Here is an 18,964-nt window from a genome sequence, read left to right on the forward strand (position 1 = left end):
TTTTTTTTTACAGCCACCCAGTATTCCATAGTATAAATGTACCACAGCATTTTATCAACTCATCTACTGATGGGCAGTTGGGCTGTTTCCAGATCGTGGCTATTCATAGTAAATAATATGGTTCTCCCTTAAAATTTGCCTCCCAGGCAGAGGCCTCACTCATCTTACCTGGGACAGCAATGGAGATAACACCTGCCTTGTGTTCCTAACCAAGAGCCAGTGGGAAAATTGGTCTCCTATCTAGTATAAACTATCCCCCTAAGACTACTGAGCCTTTTCAGTGAAGATCTGTGACTTTGCCTCACTACTCCCTTGTATGTCCTGCTTTTTCTGGGCATATACAAGTGAAAAGGAGTTTGTTCCCAAGTTCCCACTCTGTTATTCTGTCTCACCATTATGCCCTCAGCCTAAGGGCCAAACAATTCGGATTAGATATTACTCAAATTTTCCCTTGATACCCACTCAGAATTCATAACTATAAGCTACCATTGCAAACCTACAGCTGGTTATAGAACTGAATCAAGGCCCAGTAAATACAGCACCGGAGTACAAGAGCTTCCCTGTCCATCAGTGCCGAGATCAGAGAGCAAGCCCTGCAGGAGGGTGACTCTTTGGGCTTTGTGGAGGCCCAAGTCAGCACACTGGAGCATCCCTGTCCTCTTTCCCTGTCATATTCAGTGGTCCTGTCCCCTCTGTGTCGCTGGCACTATCTTTACTGACACTCCAGCCGCAACAGAAACTACTCACGGAGCCAGCTTATTGTGCTCTGGAGAGACAGCTGGTGTACGGAGCTGCTTTCTCCCACTGGTGTTCATTGTAAATGTGCTATCTCCATTGCTGTCCCAGGAGAATCGGCGTTGGAGAGCTGGCCTGGGAGCCAAACCCCCATTTATCTCAGGGTTCCTGTGGGAAAGAGGCTTTGAAGGACCGGCCTCCAAATGAGAAGGCACTTGTACCACAACCCACCTGGGATCTGGGCTCTGGAACCAAACAGTGAGAACACCGGGCTGGCTGCAGGGGCTCGCCGGGTCCTCAGGTGAGCTGGCCACTACAGCGAAAATCCTACGCCCTGGGGAAGGGAGGAACTGGGGGGAGGCTGTCATTTGTTTTCTTTTGTAGCTATGTGCATTCTAGTGGCATTAGTAGACACTGCAGACACCTAAGGGTTAGGGAGATGAATGGAGTCCATTTGACGGTAAGATTAAGTTCTCAGCCTCTTCTTCCAAATTCATTGTTTTCCCTTTTTTTTTCATTTAAAACGAACATTAAGACTTTATCCACAACAAATTCCCCAAACAGCTACATTACTGGGAACTCAGACCCAAACGCAGGGCCTCATTTGTGCAAGAGAGAGTCGGGAGTTGAGGTCCTCAGAGCTGCCAGGCTGTGGGCCTTGGTGGTCTCCCTTTAGGGTCAAGGTGGGATGTGCTTTGAAGGGTGTCCAGGAGTGGAAGGGAGATGGCCTCCTCGTGGGTGAACTGGTTGGGCCTTGCCCTGCCCCAGGTCCTCCCTCTACTTCCACCCACTTCCACATGAGGAGATGGCTGGGTGTTTCTCACAGCTGCATTTGTCCCTCCTTTATTTTCTAGGGAGTGTCCTTAGTCCCGGGGCTCAGAAAAGCACAGAAAATCCCTGCCCAGCACCAGGGACCAATCTGTCAAGTCTGGTCCCTAATAGACAACAGTCCCCCTATTTGGGGCAATTTGGCTAAACACATTTATTTGCCATCCCTAGAAAGCTCCAGCACTAAATGTGCTGGTATTTCCACCTAAGAAGGAATTTAACTGCAAAAATTAGCAGGATGGTGAATAAGAATAAAAATACCACGAGAAAAAAAATGCCCAGGGCCGTCAACCCACAGGACAGGTCGACATCAGACAGCTTGACTCCCCTTAAGGATGGGGGGTTCGCACACACCGTCTCCTCCGCGTCCTCAAGTCTGTGCAGGTTTTCTCTGAACCAGGTTAGGAAGCCGGCATTGGAGCAAGTGCAGTCCAGAGGATTGTGACTTAAGTTAATGGTGCTCTGCTGGGCCAGGATGGGGAGGAGTCGGGGCGGGATGATGCGAAGGCTGTTGGCGGCCAGATTGAGGTAGAGCCCCTTCAGGTGGCCCAGAGCATCGACGCTGCTTTCTGTCAGGCTGTTGTGGCTTAAGTCTATGTGAGTCACATTCCCAAGGCCGAGGAAGGCCTGTGGGTCTATAGAGAGAAGCTCACAGGAGGATAAAATCAGAACCTCCAAGCCGGCTACCGTCTGAAGAAGGTTGGTCTTGGAGAGGCTCCCATCTTGAAAGTGGTTTCCCTGTAAATTCAGTTGCCGGAGACCCCTCAGGCCTTCCAGAAGGTGCTGATTGCTGGCATCGAGGAGGCAGTGGGAGAGATTCAGAGCCTGCAGGAGAGGGAGGTTTTGGAAAGGACTTTGCGGAACTCTAACCGTCAGGTGGATAAACGCCAAATCCAGGACTTCCAGTTTAGGACTCTCCTGGAAGGCCTGACTCCGAAGACCGATGGACTCAGCGTAGCTCAGGTTGAGGTGCTGCAAGCGGTGCAGGCCTTTGAGCTGCAGATTGCAGCAGTCAGAAGCCTTTATGCCACTGCGGCTTAAGTCGAGTCTCCGGAGATTTTCTAGTTTTTCCAAACACCCGGCACCAAGGTCAAGTTCCTCCAGGTTGCCTTTGATAGAGAGGTCTGTGAGGGCTGGGAAACTGGCGGCATTGATTTGACACAACTGCTCAAAATGATTTACATTGAGAACTAATTTCTGGAGAGAATTCATACCCTGAATCCCAGAGGGTAACTCTTTCAAGTGAGCTGCCGTCAGGTCCAATTCCCGGAGGCCTGTGAAGCACCGGAAGGTGGTAGCCGACAAGTCAGAGAAATGGTACCTCCGCAGGCTGATGCTCTCCACAGACATTTCACAGAGTCCCTCGAGCATGGCTGGAGTAAGGTCCTGGCTTTCAGTGTCCCAGTATGTCCCCAGCCAGAGAGACTGAGTAGTAGAGTTCTGCAGACCTTTCAATATGACAGGCACGTCGAGAATCCCTCCAAACCGCAAACTTCGGAAGGCTTTTGCATGGAAAGCCCCAGGCTCCATGCCTTTAAGGTCATTGCTATCGAGGTTGAGGCTGAGGTTGGTGGCCCCCAGAGCATTCAGGTCTTCGCGAGAGAGGAAGTGGAGAGCATTATTCTGAAAATCCAGAACCTTCAGATTCTGTGTTGGGAAGTTTTCTGGGAACTTAATGGAGGAAATATAGTTGCTTCCAAGATACAGACTTTCCAAATTTTCCAGATTGTGCACCGGGATAAACTCAAGATTGGATATTCCCGTTTGGATTAAGAAAAGGTGCTTCAGTGCCCTGGGCCCGAGGAGGGATGTTTCGGCCATGAATATCAGAGGATTTCCGGTCAGCACAAGGGTGTCCAGTTGGTGATGACTTTGAAAAGTGTCTTCATGGATCCAATTGATCTGGCACCTTGAAAAGGTAATAGTATTTAACAATAACTAATTAGAAAAAAGGAGAATAAATTCTGTCACCGTGAACTACCTTTAAAAAGTTATGGTTTGGGTATAGTAAGAACAGTGTATGTTAGTATTCAAAGTAAAATATAAAAAACATTCTTCAGTAACTACAGATGGCCTCTTGAATTAATGACTAGCCTCAATTCTAAACATACTAATTTGATTCCCCCCCCAGATATCTTGTCCCTTTAGGTTAAACTATAAGAAGCTTGTGTTTGGAATCTAGAGAACAATTCAGTGGTTTGCTTGCTGAAAAAAAAAAATCAAACTATTATTTAATATTTTAGTAGAAAATGTTATATATAAAGCATAATATATATGATATGTGTGTGTGTGCATGTTATATGTATAATACATAATAATGATATTTACATAGGAATCGGTGTCATCCTGGTCATGTTACTACTTTTTTCAGCCTCTGTTTTTATCTATACAGCATAGAGATAATGATTACTTTATAGAAAGGTTGTGAATGCACTTCTACTCCACAGAAATATGCAACGCTAGAGCTGACAAGACACCCCTACTAGTACTGAACCTAATGATAATGGAAAGTACACACACATATACCACACACCTTCCCTGAAGGTCAAGGGGAATTCCTTAGAAATGAATTGTGGGAAGGAAGCTTGAATCCATAGGAATAAGTGAGCCCTAGAGCTAGCTTTGTCACATCTGCCAATATCTGTAAGCCCCTAGTAGCCTAGAACCTGGCTTTTAATGAGCCACATGTGTCAGTGGCAGAAAACAAAGCTTGGGGATAGGTAGGAGGGCATCTCAAAAACCTGCTCACTTTTTGAGGTCATCTCAAAAACCATGACCCTCAAAAGGTATCCTTTTAGTGGGTGACCTTAAAAAAGAAAGCTCACAGAGGGAAACCTCAGGATATGTGTTTGTCTTGGCCTTGGCTCTGAATGGAACAAGGACAACAATAACAAGGAAAGACTCCTCTGAGATTCCCTAACCATAAGCTTCTACTCAGGAGGATTGTGGCATGAATTTATTCCACCTCCGTAGGCCTCCCCAAAGAAACCCAAGAGGAAAATTGAGTTTGAAGTTGTTCTAGGATGGCAGTATCTTCAGGTAACTGGCAGAAGGAAATAGAAAACTTTTCCAGATCAGTGTACTTAAATTTTAATAAAGAAAACTTTCAAATTTGCATAAAAGCAAAGAGAATAATAAAATAAACCTTCATATAGCTATCACACAGATGCAATAATTCTCAAGATTTTGCTCTCTGCTTCATCTAGTCCCAACTCTATCTCCTGAATTGTTTTAAAGCAAATCTTCGCTATCCCATACATATTTGAATAGGAATCTGCAAAAAAAATTGAGGCTTATTTTCTATAGCCATAATGCTATTGTCATATATAACAATATTAATAATTCATTGGTATTATCTAATTCCTGAAAAGCATTTTAAACAAAGATTTACACATATTTCCAAAAGATAAATATGCTCAAAATAAAAATTCAATAAACACATAAGGGACACACAGTAGCCAAAGTCAGCAAAATAATAATAATAATAATAATAATAATAATAATAATTTAAAAATCTACAGAATTAGGTTTAAAAAGCTAATATAAGAATTATCATGAATTTGATAACATATATGATATATAAAGAATATAGAAAATGCATTATATATTATCAGAAAATGTAATACATTATTTATATCAAATATGTTTTACATATTTAAAGAAAATAGTAAAAATCAGCAGTCCAATGAAGGAAAAAAATATTAAAACTGATCTGCTATATTTATAAAATTTGTTTTCAGTTTTATTATTATTATTTTTTAGAACTGAAGCAGCATGACCTAGCCAGTCTAGTTTAACAATTCCACTTCTACTCCATTGATTTTTTAAAAAATTATATTTCACCTGCAAAACTATTTCATGGAAGAGGGTACACACACAGGATAAGCTGATGGTCCTGTGGCCCCCAAAGGTCCTGGATGCACTTGGACTAAAAGTTGTGCTTTTCCTTAAGTAAAACATCAGTGCACACAGGGGTGCAGATACATACCTGGTTAAATCCAAAAAGATCAGATTTGTGAGTCTGCAGAAAGTTGTGTTTTGAATTGCAGGCAAGAAGTTAAAACTGAATTCCAAAAATTCTGTTGTGTTTGGTAGAGTGTCAGGAATCTCTCTCAGACCTAAATTTTCACAGTTATATGTTTTGTTGGCTTCTTTCTGATGAGATAAATAATGTAAATTAGTATCAGATTTCATCATTTGAATGACTAGCAAATTTACATATGTGGTATTTTTTTGAGCATCAATCCCACTTCTGGGAGTCTTTACCAAGTATATACTACTTGCAAAATCACAAAATGACTTATGCATAAGATGATTCATTTAAGCATTTTTATAATAGAATATTAACAATACCCAGTTTACCCATCACATTAGGATAATTGAACAAAATATAGTATAGTCACAAAAGGGAACCTTCAGCAGCTGAAAATGAAATGACTGAGATTTCCACACACTGATAGGGTGTGATATCCAGCTATATTGTGTGGTGAAAAAAGCAAGGTGTCAAATGTACACATGTAGTATATATGGTAAATGGGATGTAATATGTAGTGTATTGTATACCACCTTTTCTGTAAGATAAGTATGTGTGTATTTTCTTCTATTTGCCAAAAGAAACAATGGGGGGAGGGGGGAAACTCAAAATTGGTTATCTTGAAGGGGAGAGATGAATCAGAAGAGCAAGAATGGAGGAAAGACATCTTTGAATATACTTTGTTTTATAGGTTTCATTTTGAATGCCTGAAAATGTTTTTAATCACTGTAGATTAGCATCAGCAAAATTAGACAATCAGACATCCACACTTTCTGATGTGACATAAGGACACAGTACCACCTATGAGGTATTCTCACTCACCTCTCCCCCAATTAAAGCTTGAATCCAACCGTGACTTTAGGCTTAACTTCCAGTCTATAAGGGATATGGGGGATTTACTAGGTATACCGCTTAATAATGCGGACTTTGTAATGAAAGAAAATACGATAATTTTAAGAGAAACATCAAAAGTGCTTTATTCAAAGTAATGTCCATCGCTAGCTACACATTTCCCCCATCTTTCAGGTAATTTGTGGATACCGTCCCAATAGAACTTTTCTTGTTTTGAAGCAAACCATTCAGAGACCCAATTTTTCACTTCTTCGTATGTTTTGAAGTGCTACTCAGAAAGTGAATGTGCCATTGATCAAACAAGTGGTAATCTGAAGGAGCAAGGTCTGGTGAATACAGCAGTAGGCTAATACTTCCCAGGCAAGATCTTTTAACATATCTTTAACTGGTTTTGAAGTGTGTGATGGTACATTATCATGAAGCAAAATTACTTTGCCGTGTCTTCTGGCCCATTCTGGTCATTTCACAATCAAAGCGTGGTTAAAATGGATTATTGGTTGTCAGTAGTGATCAGTATTAATGATTTAGAAGCTAATAATACCACACCTTCCTGATCCCACCAAATGCAGAGCATTGTCTTCTTTCCCAAGTAATTTGGCCTTGCAGTTGATGTTGATGGTTGACCTGGATCAACCCATGATTTTGTGCATTTGGGATTCTCAAAATAAATCCACTTTTCATTGCCAGTCACAATTTGATGCAAAAAAAAAAACCTCTTTTGTGTTGTTGAAGCAATATTTTACTGATGACTTTTCGGTTTTCCATTTGTCTTGATCATGTGGCCCAAATGAGTCAAGTATTCAAAAATCTGCCAGTAACTACTTGTTAGATCCCCCAACTCAAGTTATAAATCTTAGACTAACTGGGTAAAAATGGGAAGGTGTTGGTTAGACATCTGTATAATTACAGGGTCATGGTTTATTTGGATGATGCCTGAGAATAAAGCATAGTGGGCAGGTATAAAGATCTGATGGTGTCTATTATGAAATAATCTCCAAGCGAAATGCACTTGGGGGCCATCTTTCAGATCCTCTCCATCACCATGCGGTTTCACCCACCCTTTCAGACCCTGCCTTTCCACAGACCATGCGGTGGTCTCACTAGAAGCTCCTCCATCAAACTGGAGACTAGCAGCTTTCCTCACACTGAGATGCACACAGCCCTTCGTAGCTGGAAGCAGAAGAGTCCCCACATTCTCTTTGCTCTGAAGCATGATGTTTTAGAGATGTCATCACTTTGCTTTTTGCTTTCTTGCTCCAGCCTCTGCTTGTGCACGTTTTGTAGTTACAGTGAGCATGCTCACCTTCTAGAAACCACTATGTCTTCTATATTCTGACAATATTAGGAGGGTCACAAATGAACATGCTGTATTCGTATTTCTTTGTAATTCATTAATTCATTATAGGCCCAAAGTCCTCCAGGCACTGCCACAGATCCCCCTAATGTCCTTGAAATGCATACTTTGCATTGAAATCTTAGATTTAGGTGATAAAAGGGGCAAAACACGTGTTGATAGACCCCTCTTTGGTGCCCATGAACTTGGATGGCCCAGAGAGGAGGTGGATATGCAGCTTTTGCCCCAATAACTCCTAAGATTTGGATTAGCTTTTTGGGGACATTTTTCTTTCCTGGTCTCCATTGGCCTAGCTCAGTGGTTGGCAAACACATTAGTCAACAGAGTCAAATACCAATAGTACAACGGTTGAAATTTCTTGAGAGCCACATTTTTTAAACTTAAACTTCTTTGAATGCCACTTCTCCAAAATAGACTCACCCAGGCCGTGGTGTTTTGTGAAAGAGCCACACTCAAGGGGCCAAAGAGCCGCATGTGGCTCACGAGCCGCAGTTTGCCGACCACGGGCTTAGCTGATGCCACATGCACTCGGAGAAAGGGGCTTTTCCTCAATTCATCCTGCTCTATTCTTGCCCCACAGCCAAAGGCTCTGCTCTGGCAATTCCCTCCTCCTGATTATGTACGTGCCTGCGACACCTAAACGGCTCCTCTTTGGCGCTTTACTGAGCACTTTATTGCATTAAAGAGATTGGAGAAGTTGAGGATGGAGTCGGAGCTCTTTGAGCTGGTGGCCTGAGGAGCTGCTAGCAAAAGGAGAGCCCCGTGGAGAAAGGAGCTCAGTTTGAACCCAGTGAGCGTCCAGGGACCAGTGAATCTCACACTGTGGAGGAGTATTGAGAAGCCACCAGGAGCCCATGCCATAACATTCCTCTCTAGATAGGGAGACGCTGCCTTTGATTGCTGGGACAAAGAGGCAAATGGCAAGAACTGTAGCTTATAAGAGAATTTAAAAAGCAAGCACATTTCAAGAATGCACTGACCTCTCTCTTTGGCTTTCATGTTCACTCCCCTGTACAGTCAGAATTACTATATCAGATATTATAGTGGTGATGCCCAAACTCCTCCTGCTCTGGAATCATTTAAGGAGCATTAAATTGCTTTCAGCTTATTGTATTTTTAAGGCATGAAGTATACACATGCACACACACACTCATTCTTCTTTCTTTTTTTAATCCTCACCAGAAGATATGCTTTTATTGATTTGAGAGAGGAAGAGTGAGAAACTTCAATATGGGAGAGAATTGTTGATCAGTTGCCTCCTGTACATGCCCTGACCAGGGATGGAACTTGCAACCTAGGTCTGAGCCCTAACTGGGAATTGAGCCTGAAACCTTTTGGTGCATGGATGATGCTCCAGCCACCTGAGCCACTTGGCCAGGGCTCATTCCTTTTGTTTTTGAGAGTAAATTGCAGATGCCATGACTGCTCCCCTAAATCTTTTAAGGAGAAGGATATTCTTATATAACCCATTGCCATTACCAAAAATTCAGAATATTTAACATTGATGTGATACTATTATCCAATACAATCTATATTCAAATTTTGCCAAGTCCTAATATTATCTATTATAGTAATTTTTGTTTTTCCACTCCAGAATCACACATTGCATTTTTTCTTGTCTCTTTAGTCTCCTTTAACCTGAGACTATCCCTCAGTCTTTCATTATCTCTCATGAAATTGATTTTTTTTAAATGGATACACACTCATAGTTTACAGGATGTCCCTCATTTAGTTTTTTTATTTATGTTTTTTTGTTTGTTTGTTTGTTTGTTTGTTTTTTCTCCCCTGTCCCCATGATTTGAATCAGGTTATAGGTTATACATTTTGGATAGAAACACTTCATCAGGGAAGTTATGTATTTCAGGATTCATACCAAAACTTTTTTTTTTTTTAATCCTCACCTGAGGATATTTTTTTCCATTGATTTTCAGAGAGAATGGAAGAGAGGGACAGAGAGGGAAAGCAAGAGGGAGAGAGGGAGAGAGGGAATGTGGGAGAAAGTGGGGGGGGGGGAGAGAGAGAGAGAGAGAGAGAGAGAGAGAGAGAGAGAGAGAGAGAGAGAGAGAGAGAGACATGAAACATCAATGTGAGAGAGACACATTGGTTGCCTTCCACACAGGCCTAGACTGAGGGTGGGGAAGCAAATCCACAACCCTCCGATTTGCAGGCCTATGCTCTAACCATTGAACACCACCAGCCAGAGCTCATATTAAAACTTTTTGAGAGCACATTCTGAAAGCATGGCAGAGGATTTTAGGACAGCAGGATAATAATGCAACAGAGAAGAAAAGGACAGACTGCGGAGAAGAAATACAGTGTGGCCATGCTATTTTGCTCAGGGCTGGGCCTGCTACCAGGGCAATGGGTTCAGTTGCTTTCCCAGACAGACACTAACCACCACTCCGAAGACATGACCACTTCCTCCAAACGCAGCCTAATTCTCTAGATCTACATATATGGGGTCAGTTTCCAAAGCCACTTTCTCACCCTTGCTTTGGTTGGTTCCACCTCAGATAGTACCTTTCTGGATGTGAATGCAGTTAGCAGGCCCATGCAAGGCTAGATGGTATTGAGGACAGCTGCCTCTGGCACCCCCAATTCCACATCACGGGCATTTACTCAGGACCACTGTGCACCGGGACCTGCACCAACCACTTTGTCTCCAGCTTCTTGTCAGAGCCGTGCCTTTTACACAGAGCAGGGCTCCCACATGTTGTATCTGTGCTTGCAATCCCTTTTTCCTGCAGGCATTCATTTGCATTTTTTCAATCAGGATCTTATTTTGCTTCTTTCTGCTGTATCTCTAACTCCCTGCTGGTCCCATTGTATTTTCTCTTCTCACAAGTGTTGAAATCATTTTCTAATTTAGATCCTTTGCATTTCACTCTAGTACCAATTCCCACCTTTATGGGTGGCTCATCTGTGCTTGGCACATACAGCAACCCCTGCCCTCCATGCAAAAGAAGTCTGGGAGGCTGAACCCCAGCCTGCCCCCATTAACCACTCCTTTATCCAGAGATAGCAATTTGGCTGAGCCAAATCCTAGAGTAACAATTACTCTCTGCAAATAAAAATTCCCAAGAGGGCACCATCCTAAAACGTTATCATTCTGAGTCCTCTGAGCAAAGGGCATTGCCATTGTGTGCAGTTTATATTCTGTTTGTCTGCAGTCAGACCGCCTGGGTACAAGTCCCAAACTGTGTTCTCTGAGCCTCATTTCCCTCCAACTGTAAATGGAGGACAATAACCCTCTTTGCAGGCCAACTCTGAGGATTAATTGAATAATATATGTCTAGCACTCCCAAGAGGAGTTAGTATTTCACTGGATCATCACAGCATCATGTCATTGTTTGGAGCTATTAGGAAGGCTTTGTATCCATGAACTTGGAGTTGTCTTAAAAAGAAGCTCTACTAAGCACACTCCCTCCTCCTCATACCTAAGATTGAAGGACTGTCTTCTACCATGGTTTTGAATGCACAAAACAGTTGAGATGAGCCCATTTGAAATGAGGAGGCATGCCTACACTCCCAAGTCATTAGTCAAGAGCACATCTAAAATGTCACCAGAATCCAAATCACAGAACACTGAATTCCAGCTAGCTTCACATATTTGTCAGCCTCCAAAGACTTGATCATGGGTCTAATTTTGTTACTCATGTCTCTCTCTCTCTCTCTCTCTCTCTCTCTCTCTCTCTCTCTCTCTCTCTCTTTCTCTCTCTCTCTTTCTAACACACACACACACACAGAGAAAGAACATATGGTATTTAGCAATGGAAGATTCTATATGGAGTATTGATAGGTGTTCACTATATTATTTCTAGAACTTATCTAAATTTAAAATATTTTCAAACAGAAAATGTTATTAAAAAATTCTCTTTGACTCTTTCCTCACTTCATAGTCAAAAAGTAATTTCAGATGGATCTTAGATCTAAATATGAAACGTAGAAATAGGTGTAAATACAAAATAAAACTCCTAGAAAAAAAACACAGGATAATATATCTTCATGGCCTTGAGTAGACAAAATTTTCTTAAACAGGACAGAAAGGCACTGAAAGAACAGCACCAATAATAAATCCAGCTACGTTAAAATTAAGGATTTCTGCTCACCACTAGGAACCTGAAACGTATATAATTTTATTAACCAATGTCACTAAACCCAAAACAAAACCTTGTTTTTTAAAGAGAGCTTGATGAGCTAATGGTGTCACATGAACATATATACATGGCATGGTTAGTTATGCTTAGGCTAGAGGGGAAGAACTGAAGAGGAAAGGAAAGCAAGATGGGGCAGGAGTGGGGGTGGGGAAACTAATAGGGGCCATTCGTGCTTGAAGAGGGGCCAATCTCTAAGTCAAAGCTTCATCTCCCACCATTCCCACTTTTATCCTATATGCCTGTAGCCTAGAAGTGCCTGCCTTCTCCAGGCCTGACTCTAAGGCAAGCTCTCCTTTTGCTGCTGCAATGACTCACCCTTCTTTGTGCCTCCCATTAACCTCCCCAGTACTCACACAGCATGAGGGCTCGATACACAGTCTTTGAACCCTGCAGCCAAGAACTCATACAGGAAAGGAGGTCCAGGAAAATGTAGATCCAATGTTAATAGAATAGGTCCCAGGGCATCTAAACCCAGGTTATTACAGAGGGAGGGCTGTACGGAGGTTGTTGTATTGAAAGGCGTCAATAGAAACTTAGCCAAAAGGGAAAGCTCGCTGCAGCATAGGCCAGGCCTGAAGATCCTGGGACCCTCAGCATCACTCTTGCCACCTGAATATCTCAGAAGGCCCCAGAGCCAGCAGCAAATGGACCAGGGTGCTTGCCTTGCCTCTTTCCCTTCTCTCTGCCAGCAAGGGTCATTTGCAGAAAGGAACTGCCAGCTCTTGGCCTGATGTCCTCACTAGGAAGCTAGACTGGTCTAGTGTTTCCAAGAGCTTCCCAATCTCCCAGGACTCCCTTGTGAGCTTCAGAAGGGCTGGTGAGGTTTTGCAGGAACGTGGGAATTTACTAGTTGAATGGACAGGCTTAAGAGTAATGATTAAACAAATCTGCTCCCCCGGGAGCTGGAATGTATTGGTGATACCATCCTATGTGAGGATGTTGTCAGAGGTGGATGGCATACCTCCCTGATCACTGAGGAGGTGGTGTCCCCACCTCTATCCTCTTATCATGCTACCTACATGTCTGTGTGAACCTGACCTTCCAACCAGAATGAGGAGGAGACAGGGGCAAGAGCTTCTGGGGCTAATAAAAACTTACTTCCTTCTGCTAGGGGATGAATTGTGCACCCTCCTCCCCTGTGAAAATTTGTATGTTGAATTCCTAACAAGGTCGCTCAGAATATGACTTTATTTGGATATAGACTCTTTAAATAGGTAATTAAATTAAGATGAGGTCATTTGTGTGGGTGCTAACCCAATGTGACTGCTATTTTTAGAAGAATACATGTGGAGACAGGCGTGTGCAGAGGGAAGACTAGGTGAAGACACAGGTAAAAGACAGCCATCAACAAGCCAAGGAGAGAGATCTTGGAAGAAACCAATCCTGCTGACACCTTGATCTTGGATTATTAACTCTCAGAACTGTGAGAAAAATGATTCTTTTGTTTTAGCCTCCCAGTTTATTTTACCCACATGCTATGACAGCCAGAACAAAGTCAGCCACTTTCCCAGCCTTCATTTCCCCTAGTGTCTCCTCTCAGTCTTAGTGCATCCTGATTCCATCCTGATATCAGACTCACAGGTTGTTCCTTTCTGTCCCAGTCCTTCCTCTTGCCTGGCAGGTCTGTTCCCTGTTCACCCTTATCATTCTCCTGCCCGGGGCTCCCAACCACCTTTCTACTTCTCCTACCTCCACTTCCGCTTCTAGCCCCAGCCCTTGTCCGCCCGGCCACGTGGTGCTGTACCCTTGCTGGGATCAGAGGCAGTGGGAGGCAGCTTGAACGCTTTAGAAGATGGCAGGAGACTGAGGCCCTTCTTGCTCTCTCTTACCACCTCCTCCAAGAATGTCCCACAGGTTGATAAATATTGTGATGGTCCAAAACAGAAGGTGCGATTTGGCTCTGTTCTCCGATGCCACTCTGGTGGGTGAGGAGAGCAGATGGAGGGCGGTCCAACCCGGGGAGAATGCCAGACTCATCCGGAGTGATCTTCATATGCTCTGAAACCTGGCATGGGTTATCCCTACTAATCCCTACCCGAGGGCCAGGAAACCGAAGGCCTGTTTGCAGTAGTGGCCATGTGCGGGGATGTTGGGCAAATAGCTCCTCCGTGCTGGGAGCAGGTGTGTAGGTCTGCTCTTTGCACTGGGTCCCTGTCAACATTTTATGTCCCAATTAGGGTGATTTGGGGGGCATTGTTTGCAGAGGAGGAAGACTCTCAGTTCTTCCTGCTAAGGATCTGCGAGATCATCCCCTGGCTGAGCTCTTGACTCCTTCTTCACAATATAATAATAATAATAATAATAATAATAATAATAATAATAAATAAATAAAATTCTACACCCCTCATTGCCCTTAGAAAACAGTGGATATTGGGCTGCCAAGGCTCAGATGGGACTGCAGACTGAAGCTCAGAATTTCCAGGCCATTTAATCTGGATAAAGACAGAAAGTTGGGACTCACCTCCGTGCACGTCTGATCTGAGAAGGTGGTGGCTTTACAGCTGGCAGAAAACAGCATGGCCACCAGGAGGCAGCTGACAGGGAGCGCCATCCCGGGACTGGTGCCACCCCAATGTGGTGAGCCTGTCTAGCACTGGAGCTGAGAAATCAGTCAGGCTGTGACGGCCTTGGTAAACGGCCACCAGAGAAAGGTGATCTCCGAACAACGACTGCTCAGTGTCCAGTGGCTCTGTGCTGCAGAAAAGGGAAGTCCCTTTACATACCACCCACCCTTGCCAAAAATAGCTGAGACCCAGCCCTGGTGTGGCCCAGTGCACTTCCTGGCAATGCACTCGTGCAGCCCTCTCGAGCTGGTCACGCTGACTCTCAGTGGGACGGTTTCTATGGACTTAGGCTGTCTTCAAGGGTTTGGCTAACTCCAACGTCTTGCGTCCCTGGCCCCCAGAGAGGCTGTGGACACAGACAGTGTCCTCACGAAAGAGGCCACTGGGTTGGTAGTCCTAGGTGAGTGGCCGGGATAGGTGCTGGCCGGGCAGGCACCCTGCGGGCCCGATGGAAGGACTGAGCCCAGAGGTGGTGCTGCTGGAGCTGGGATCTGGAGCAAGAGGGCCAGGTCATCCTAGAAAGCGAGTGTAGCGCTGCGTAGCCACCTCATCAATACCCACCTCTGGTGGACAGAGGAGGACAGACCCATCCCTGACCTGGTGGCTCAGGCCTGTTGTCTCAGTGGAATCCCCTCGTGTTCCCTGCCAACCTGACTCTGCAGAGGACTCTGCTTCCCCCGCAGGCTGGCTAAGAGAGAGCGGAGTTGAGGATGCCATGAGAAATCGCATTGAAGCAGGATTGGAAAACCACCCATTATGGTGCAAGATGTGGTAGTGGTTAAAGAAAGTGAAAGTTCAAGCATTTTTCACTGGGCTGGATTTAGCTGCCTCAAACCTTGTCTTTTCTCCAACCCTCTGGCCTAGAGGAGATATTTAGCATCAGTGTTCTCCCATTATTTTTCTGAGAGCCCAATTGTTAGCATCAGAGTCATAGCGACTTGAGATGCTACTACCAGTATTCCCAGTTCTGTGTTACTACCTCTAGGACAATAATGATGGTATGTGCCATTTATTGAGCACTCACTATGTGTCAGTCACTGGGCGGGGGTATTGTTTTGTCCCTTTGTGTGTCTCCTTGTCACATATTCTATCAAAGAGGTGTTTTTATGTGGCCCATTTTATAGATGGAGAAATGGGTGCTTAGAGAAATGAAATGACCTCTCCAAGCCCAGCTAGAACGTGGTGGATTAAGGCTTAGATCCAGTCTCACTGCAGAGAATGTGCTTTTACTCTCCAGAGCTTAAGGAAGCAAAAGGTGTTTTTGGCAGAACGTGGCCTAAGCAAACCCAGACTGATGACAGACAGCCTTGCTTTAGGGAAGGCATGCATTGTGGTGTAATGGGCGGAGTCTGGACTAGAAGAGGTCCAGAGCCATCGTTTATCAACCTGGAGAACTTGGGCAAGTCACTTACTGTTCAATTTTCCACCTGAAAAATAGAACAGGAAGTCCAACTCCTGTTCTGCTGACATCAAAGGGTAATTATGAGACTCAAGAGAGACAGCTTACATGACAGTGCTTTCTTACCCTTAAAGCCCTACATAAATATGAAGCATGTGAGGAAAAGACTCCTCTGAGTAACCACTTCCAATGTCATTTAAATATCACTCAGGAAATTGTCTCCTGTCCCAGAGACATTGAAGAGGCGTATTACTTTCCTTCTCAGAGAAAGGTTTGATAGCTCAGTTAAGGTTTTGTCATTTTCTGAGGCCACTGCATTTGCATATTATTTGCATGCATTTGCATAATGAATTCAAAAGACTCACTGCAAGTGTATAAGAGTAAAAGAAAATAAATGAATATGAGTAACCTTCTGCCACAGCATCCAAATCAAATATTCAGGGCATAATACCCTGAAATAGGAAATAGATTAAAATTTAAACTATTGCAAACAGATGGGAAGATAGGTTTTAGAGTTCAGAGTCAGGAATAAAACCTTATTTGGTCCCAGGTTGTAAAGAATCACATACTCTTAAAGGTCACCCCATCCTAATGATTTTCATGCCTGAATTCTCTCTTCCATACTCCTCACTCCATGCCTCTCAGTGGACAAAAACATTACCTTCCAGTCTTTTCTGAAGTGCCGCAGATGACAGAAAGCTTATTCTTTCCCCAAAAAATTCTTCTGGCAAGTCTTGACTGTTTAAATAGTTTTATCTTATTCTGAACTGCTAGTCTTTCTCACTAGTCTTTCTTACTTCTTCAGGAGCTTTCCTGTTTCCTTGACCAACAGAACAAGGTCAAGCCCTTTTCTACTTGCCAGTCCTCCATGTATTTGAAACTAGTTACTATGTCTCTGAGTCATCCCCTTTCTAGATTAAAAAGCTTTAGTTTCTTCACATGTGTTGTGAGTTCATGTATTATGGTCCCTAGTAGTCTGCTTGTCTGAATATTTTCTAAATCTCCCATGAAAAGCTGACTTGAATTCTGGTCCCGGCTTTGCCATTAACCAGTCATGTGTGCTTGGGAAGGTTTCTCTGGTCTTCCTTTGCTTATCTTTAAAATTAGAGGCCCAGTTCATGAAATTTGTGCACTTTGGGGGTCCCTCAGCCCTGCTTGTGCCCTCTTGCAGCTTGGGAGCCCTCAGGGGATGTCCGATTGAAGGCTTAGGCCTGGGAAGCAGTCTCCCTGTGGGAGTGCACTGACCACCAGAGGGCAGCTCCTGTGCTGAGTATCTGCCCTCTGGTGATCAAGTGCATCATAGCGACCAGTTGTTCCACCATTTGGTTGATTTGCATATTATTCTTTTATTATGTAGGATGATGGCATTGGTCTAGCTTATCTAAAAGGCACCTCTTCATTGAAAAACTCATTACTCTAGTTCAGAACAATAATTTCCATTTTACTGATGTGTCATTGGCTTGAGCCAATAACATGGAGTTGCATTACCTTTTTGCTGACAATTGCTCTTTCTTTCCTCCTCTGGATGGTCTTACCTCTTCTTGGTAAGCAAAAATAGAGAAGTTTGGCTGGAGCAAAGGGCATCATGATCGTTAACAATCCTGATTTAGTCACTGTGCCTTTAAGGGATGGCACTGCCCACACCTATTCTAAGAACAGTTCTTGCAGAGATAAGTAGATGGAATGAGAAGGTAAGGTGAGGCACCAGAAAGTGACTTATTTCTACTGACCAGTAATCACGTCAGAGGAGGAAAAAAGATTTGTGGACCCAAGACATTTTCATAAAGTTTAAGACACATATATTACCCTAGAGGACCAATGCTTGAATTTGTGCATGGGTGGGGTCCCTCAAGGTGGCCTGTGGGAATCAGGCCCTGGTTCGTGCCCCCAGCCTTGCAGCCCTGCAGCCTTGCCTGGCACCCCACGTTGGCCTGGGTGCCATCCCCTCACCTGTTCCACCATTCCACTGTGGTCCCACCACTCGTCAGAGCACACCAGGGTTGGCAGCTCCTCCACTGCTGTCCCCTGCCAGAGCCACATCGCCAAAGCTCATCATGTTCTGCACTGCCCCCTAGTGGTCAGTACATGTCATAGTGAGTGGTCTAACTCCTGATCTCCTGGTCAAACTCCTGGTCGAACAACAGCCCAAGGGGACAATTTGCATATTAGGCTTTTGTTATAAAGGATATTTATACACATCTTACACCATTCTTTTTTGTTGCTGTTCTGCCTTTTAACCCACCAGGTTTCCATGCAGCTCATCCCTTGGGGCAGCTGCCTCCCATGAGTCAGTACCTAGAACTGTCCCCCTTTCAGGTCTGGGAGGCCTGTGCTCTCACTTCCCTGTGTTTCTGGGTCATTGTGATCTGGGAGGGAGGTGGGGTCCTGGGAGAGCTTGTTCGTTCTCCAAGCCCTTTCTTCACAATAACCCAAGGCTATGTCCTTTATTTCAAGGGTGAGCAAAGCAAAATATGCTATTAGGATCCAACGTTATCAAAGAACTAGATCACATGTGTCAAACACAAGGCCCGCGGGCCAAATCCGTCCCGCCAGGCCTTGCAATGTGGCCCGCACCGCGCTGTCATCACTGCACTCCGCTGCGTTTCCATCACAATGACAGTTTATGACTGTTCAGTAAACCATTCGGCCCGCGATTTAGGCTGGATTTTAGATTTTGGCCCCTTCTCTGATTGAGTTCGACACCCCTAAACTAGATGTTTAACGTTCATTACGGGCTGATGAGCACCTGTTGGAGTTAAGCTGCTCTATCTTTAACCCCTCTGTACGTGAGGTTTTTGTTCTGCTTTTCAGTCATGCCTGCTTTCCCTCCACCCCAGACGGGTTACATCTACGTGCATCTAAGTCTACTTCAGCTTGAATGTTCTAATGCACCTTGTGGCTAATTTCACGCTTGATCATTACTTCTCCATATTTGTTTGTTGATTTTGCCCAATTACTGTGACACAAGGTTCAGAGCCATAAGGCTGGAAGCAAAGCTCTCTCAAGGTGGTCCTGCCCCCTCCCTGAGGGGCTCCCCACTGT

General features: G+C 44.1%; 1 protein-coding gene across 1 annotated transcript; it reads right to left on the reverse strand.

The window, feature by feature from the left end:
* Positions 1 to 1,106: 1,106 nt before the first annotated feature.
* On the reverse strand, positions 1,107 to 14,616 carry CD180 (CD180 molecule). The gene is made up of 3 exons (XM_036410718.2): positions 14,421 to 14,616; positions 5,552 to 5,718; positions 1,107 to 3,472 (listed from the first exon to the last, which is right to left on the reverse strand). Exons 1-3 carry the CDS (start codon positions 14,508 to 14,510, stop codon positions 1,747 to 1,749), a joined length of 1,983 nt encoding a protein of 660 aa, XP_036266611.1. The 5' UTR covers positions 14,511 to 14,616; the 3' UTR covers positions 1,107 to 1,746.
* Between the last annotated feature and the right edge of the window lie 4,348 nt (positions 14,617 to 18,964).

This window comes from Pipistrellus kuhlii, unplaced genomic scaffold (genome assembly GCF_014108245.1).
Source record: "Pipistrellus kuhlii isolate mPipKuh1 unplaced genomic scaffold, mPipKuh1.p scaffold_m20_p_4, whole genome shotgun sequence".
Classification (NCBI taxonomy): Eukaryota; Metazoa; Chordata; class Mammalia; order Chiroptera; family Vespertilionidae; genus Pipistrellus; species Pipistrellus kuhlii.

Coding starts and splice junctions, on each gene's coding strand:
- CD180 (XM_036410718.2), bottom strand. CDS start 14,510: ATGGCGCTCCCTGTCAGCTGCCTCCTGGTGGCCATGCTGTTTTCTGCC. Junction 5,719..14,420: donor CAGATCAGACGTGCACGGAG/GTGAGTCCCAAC, acceptor TTATCTCATCAG/AAAGAAGCCAACAAAACATA. Junction 3,473..5,551: donor ATCTTTTTGGATTTAACCAG/GTATGTATCTGC, acceptor TACCTTTTCAAG/GTGCCAGATCAATTGGATCC.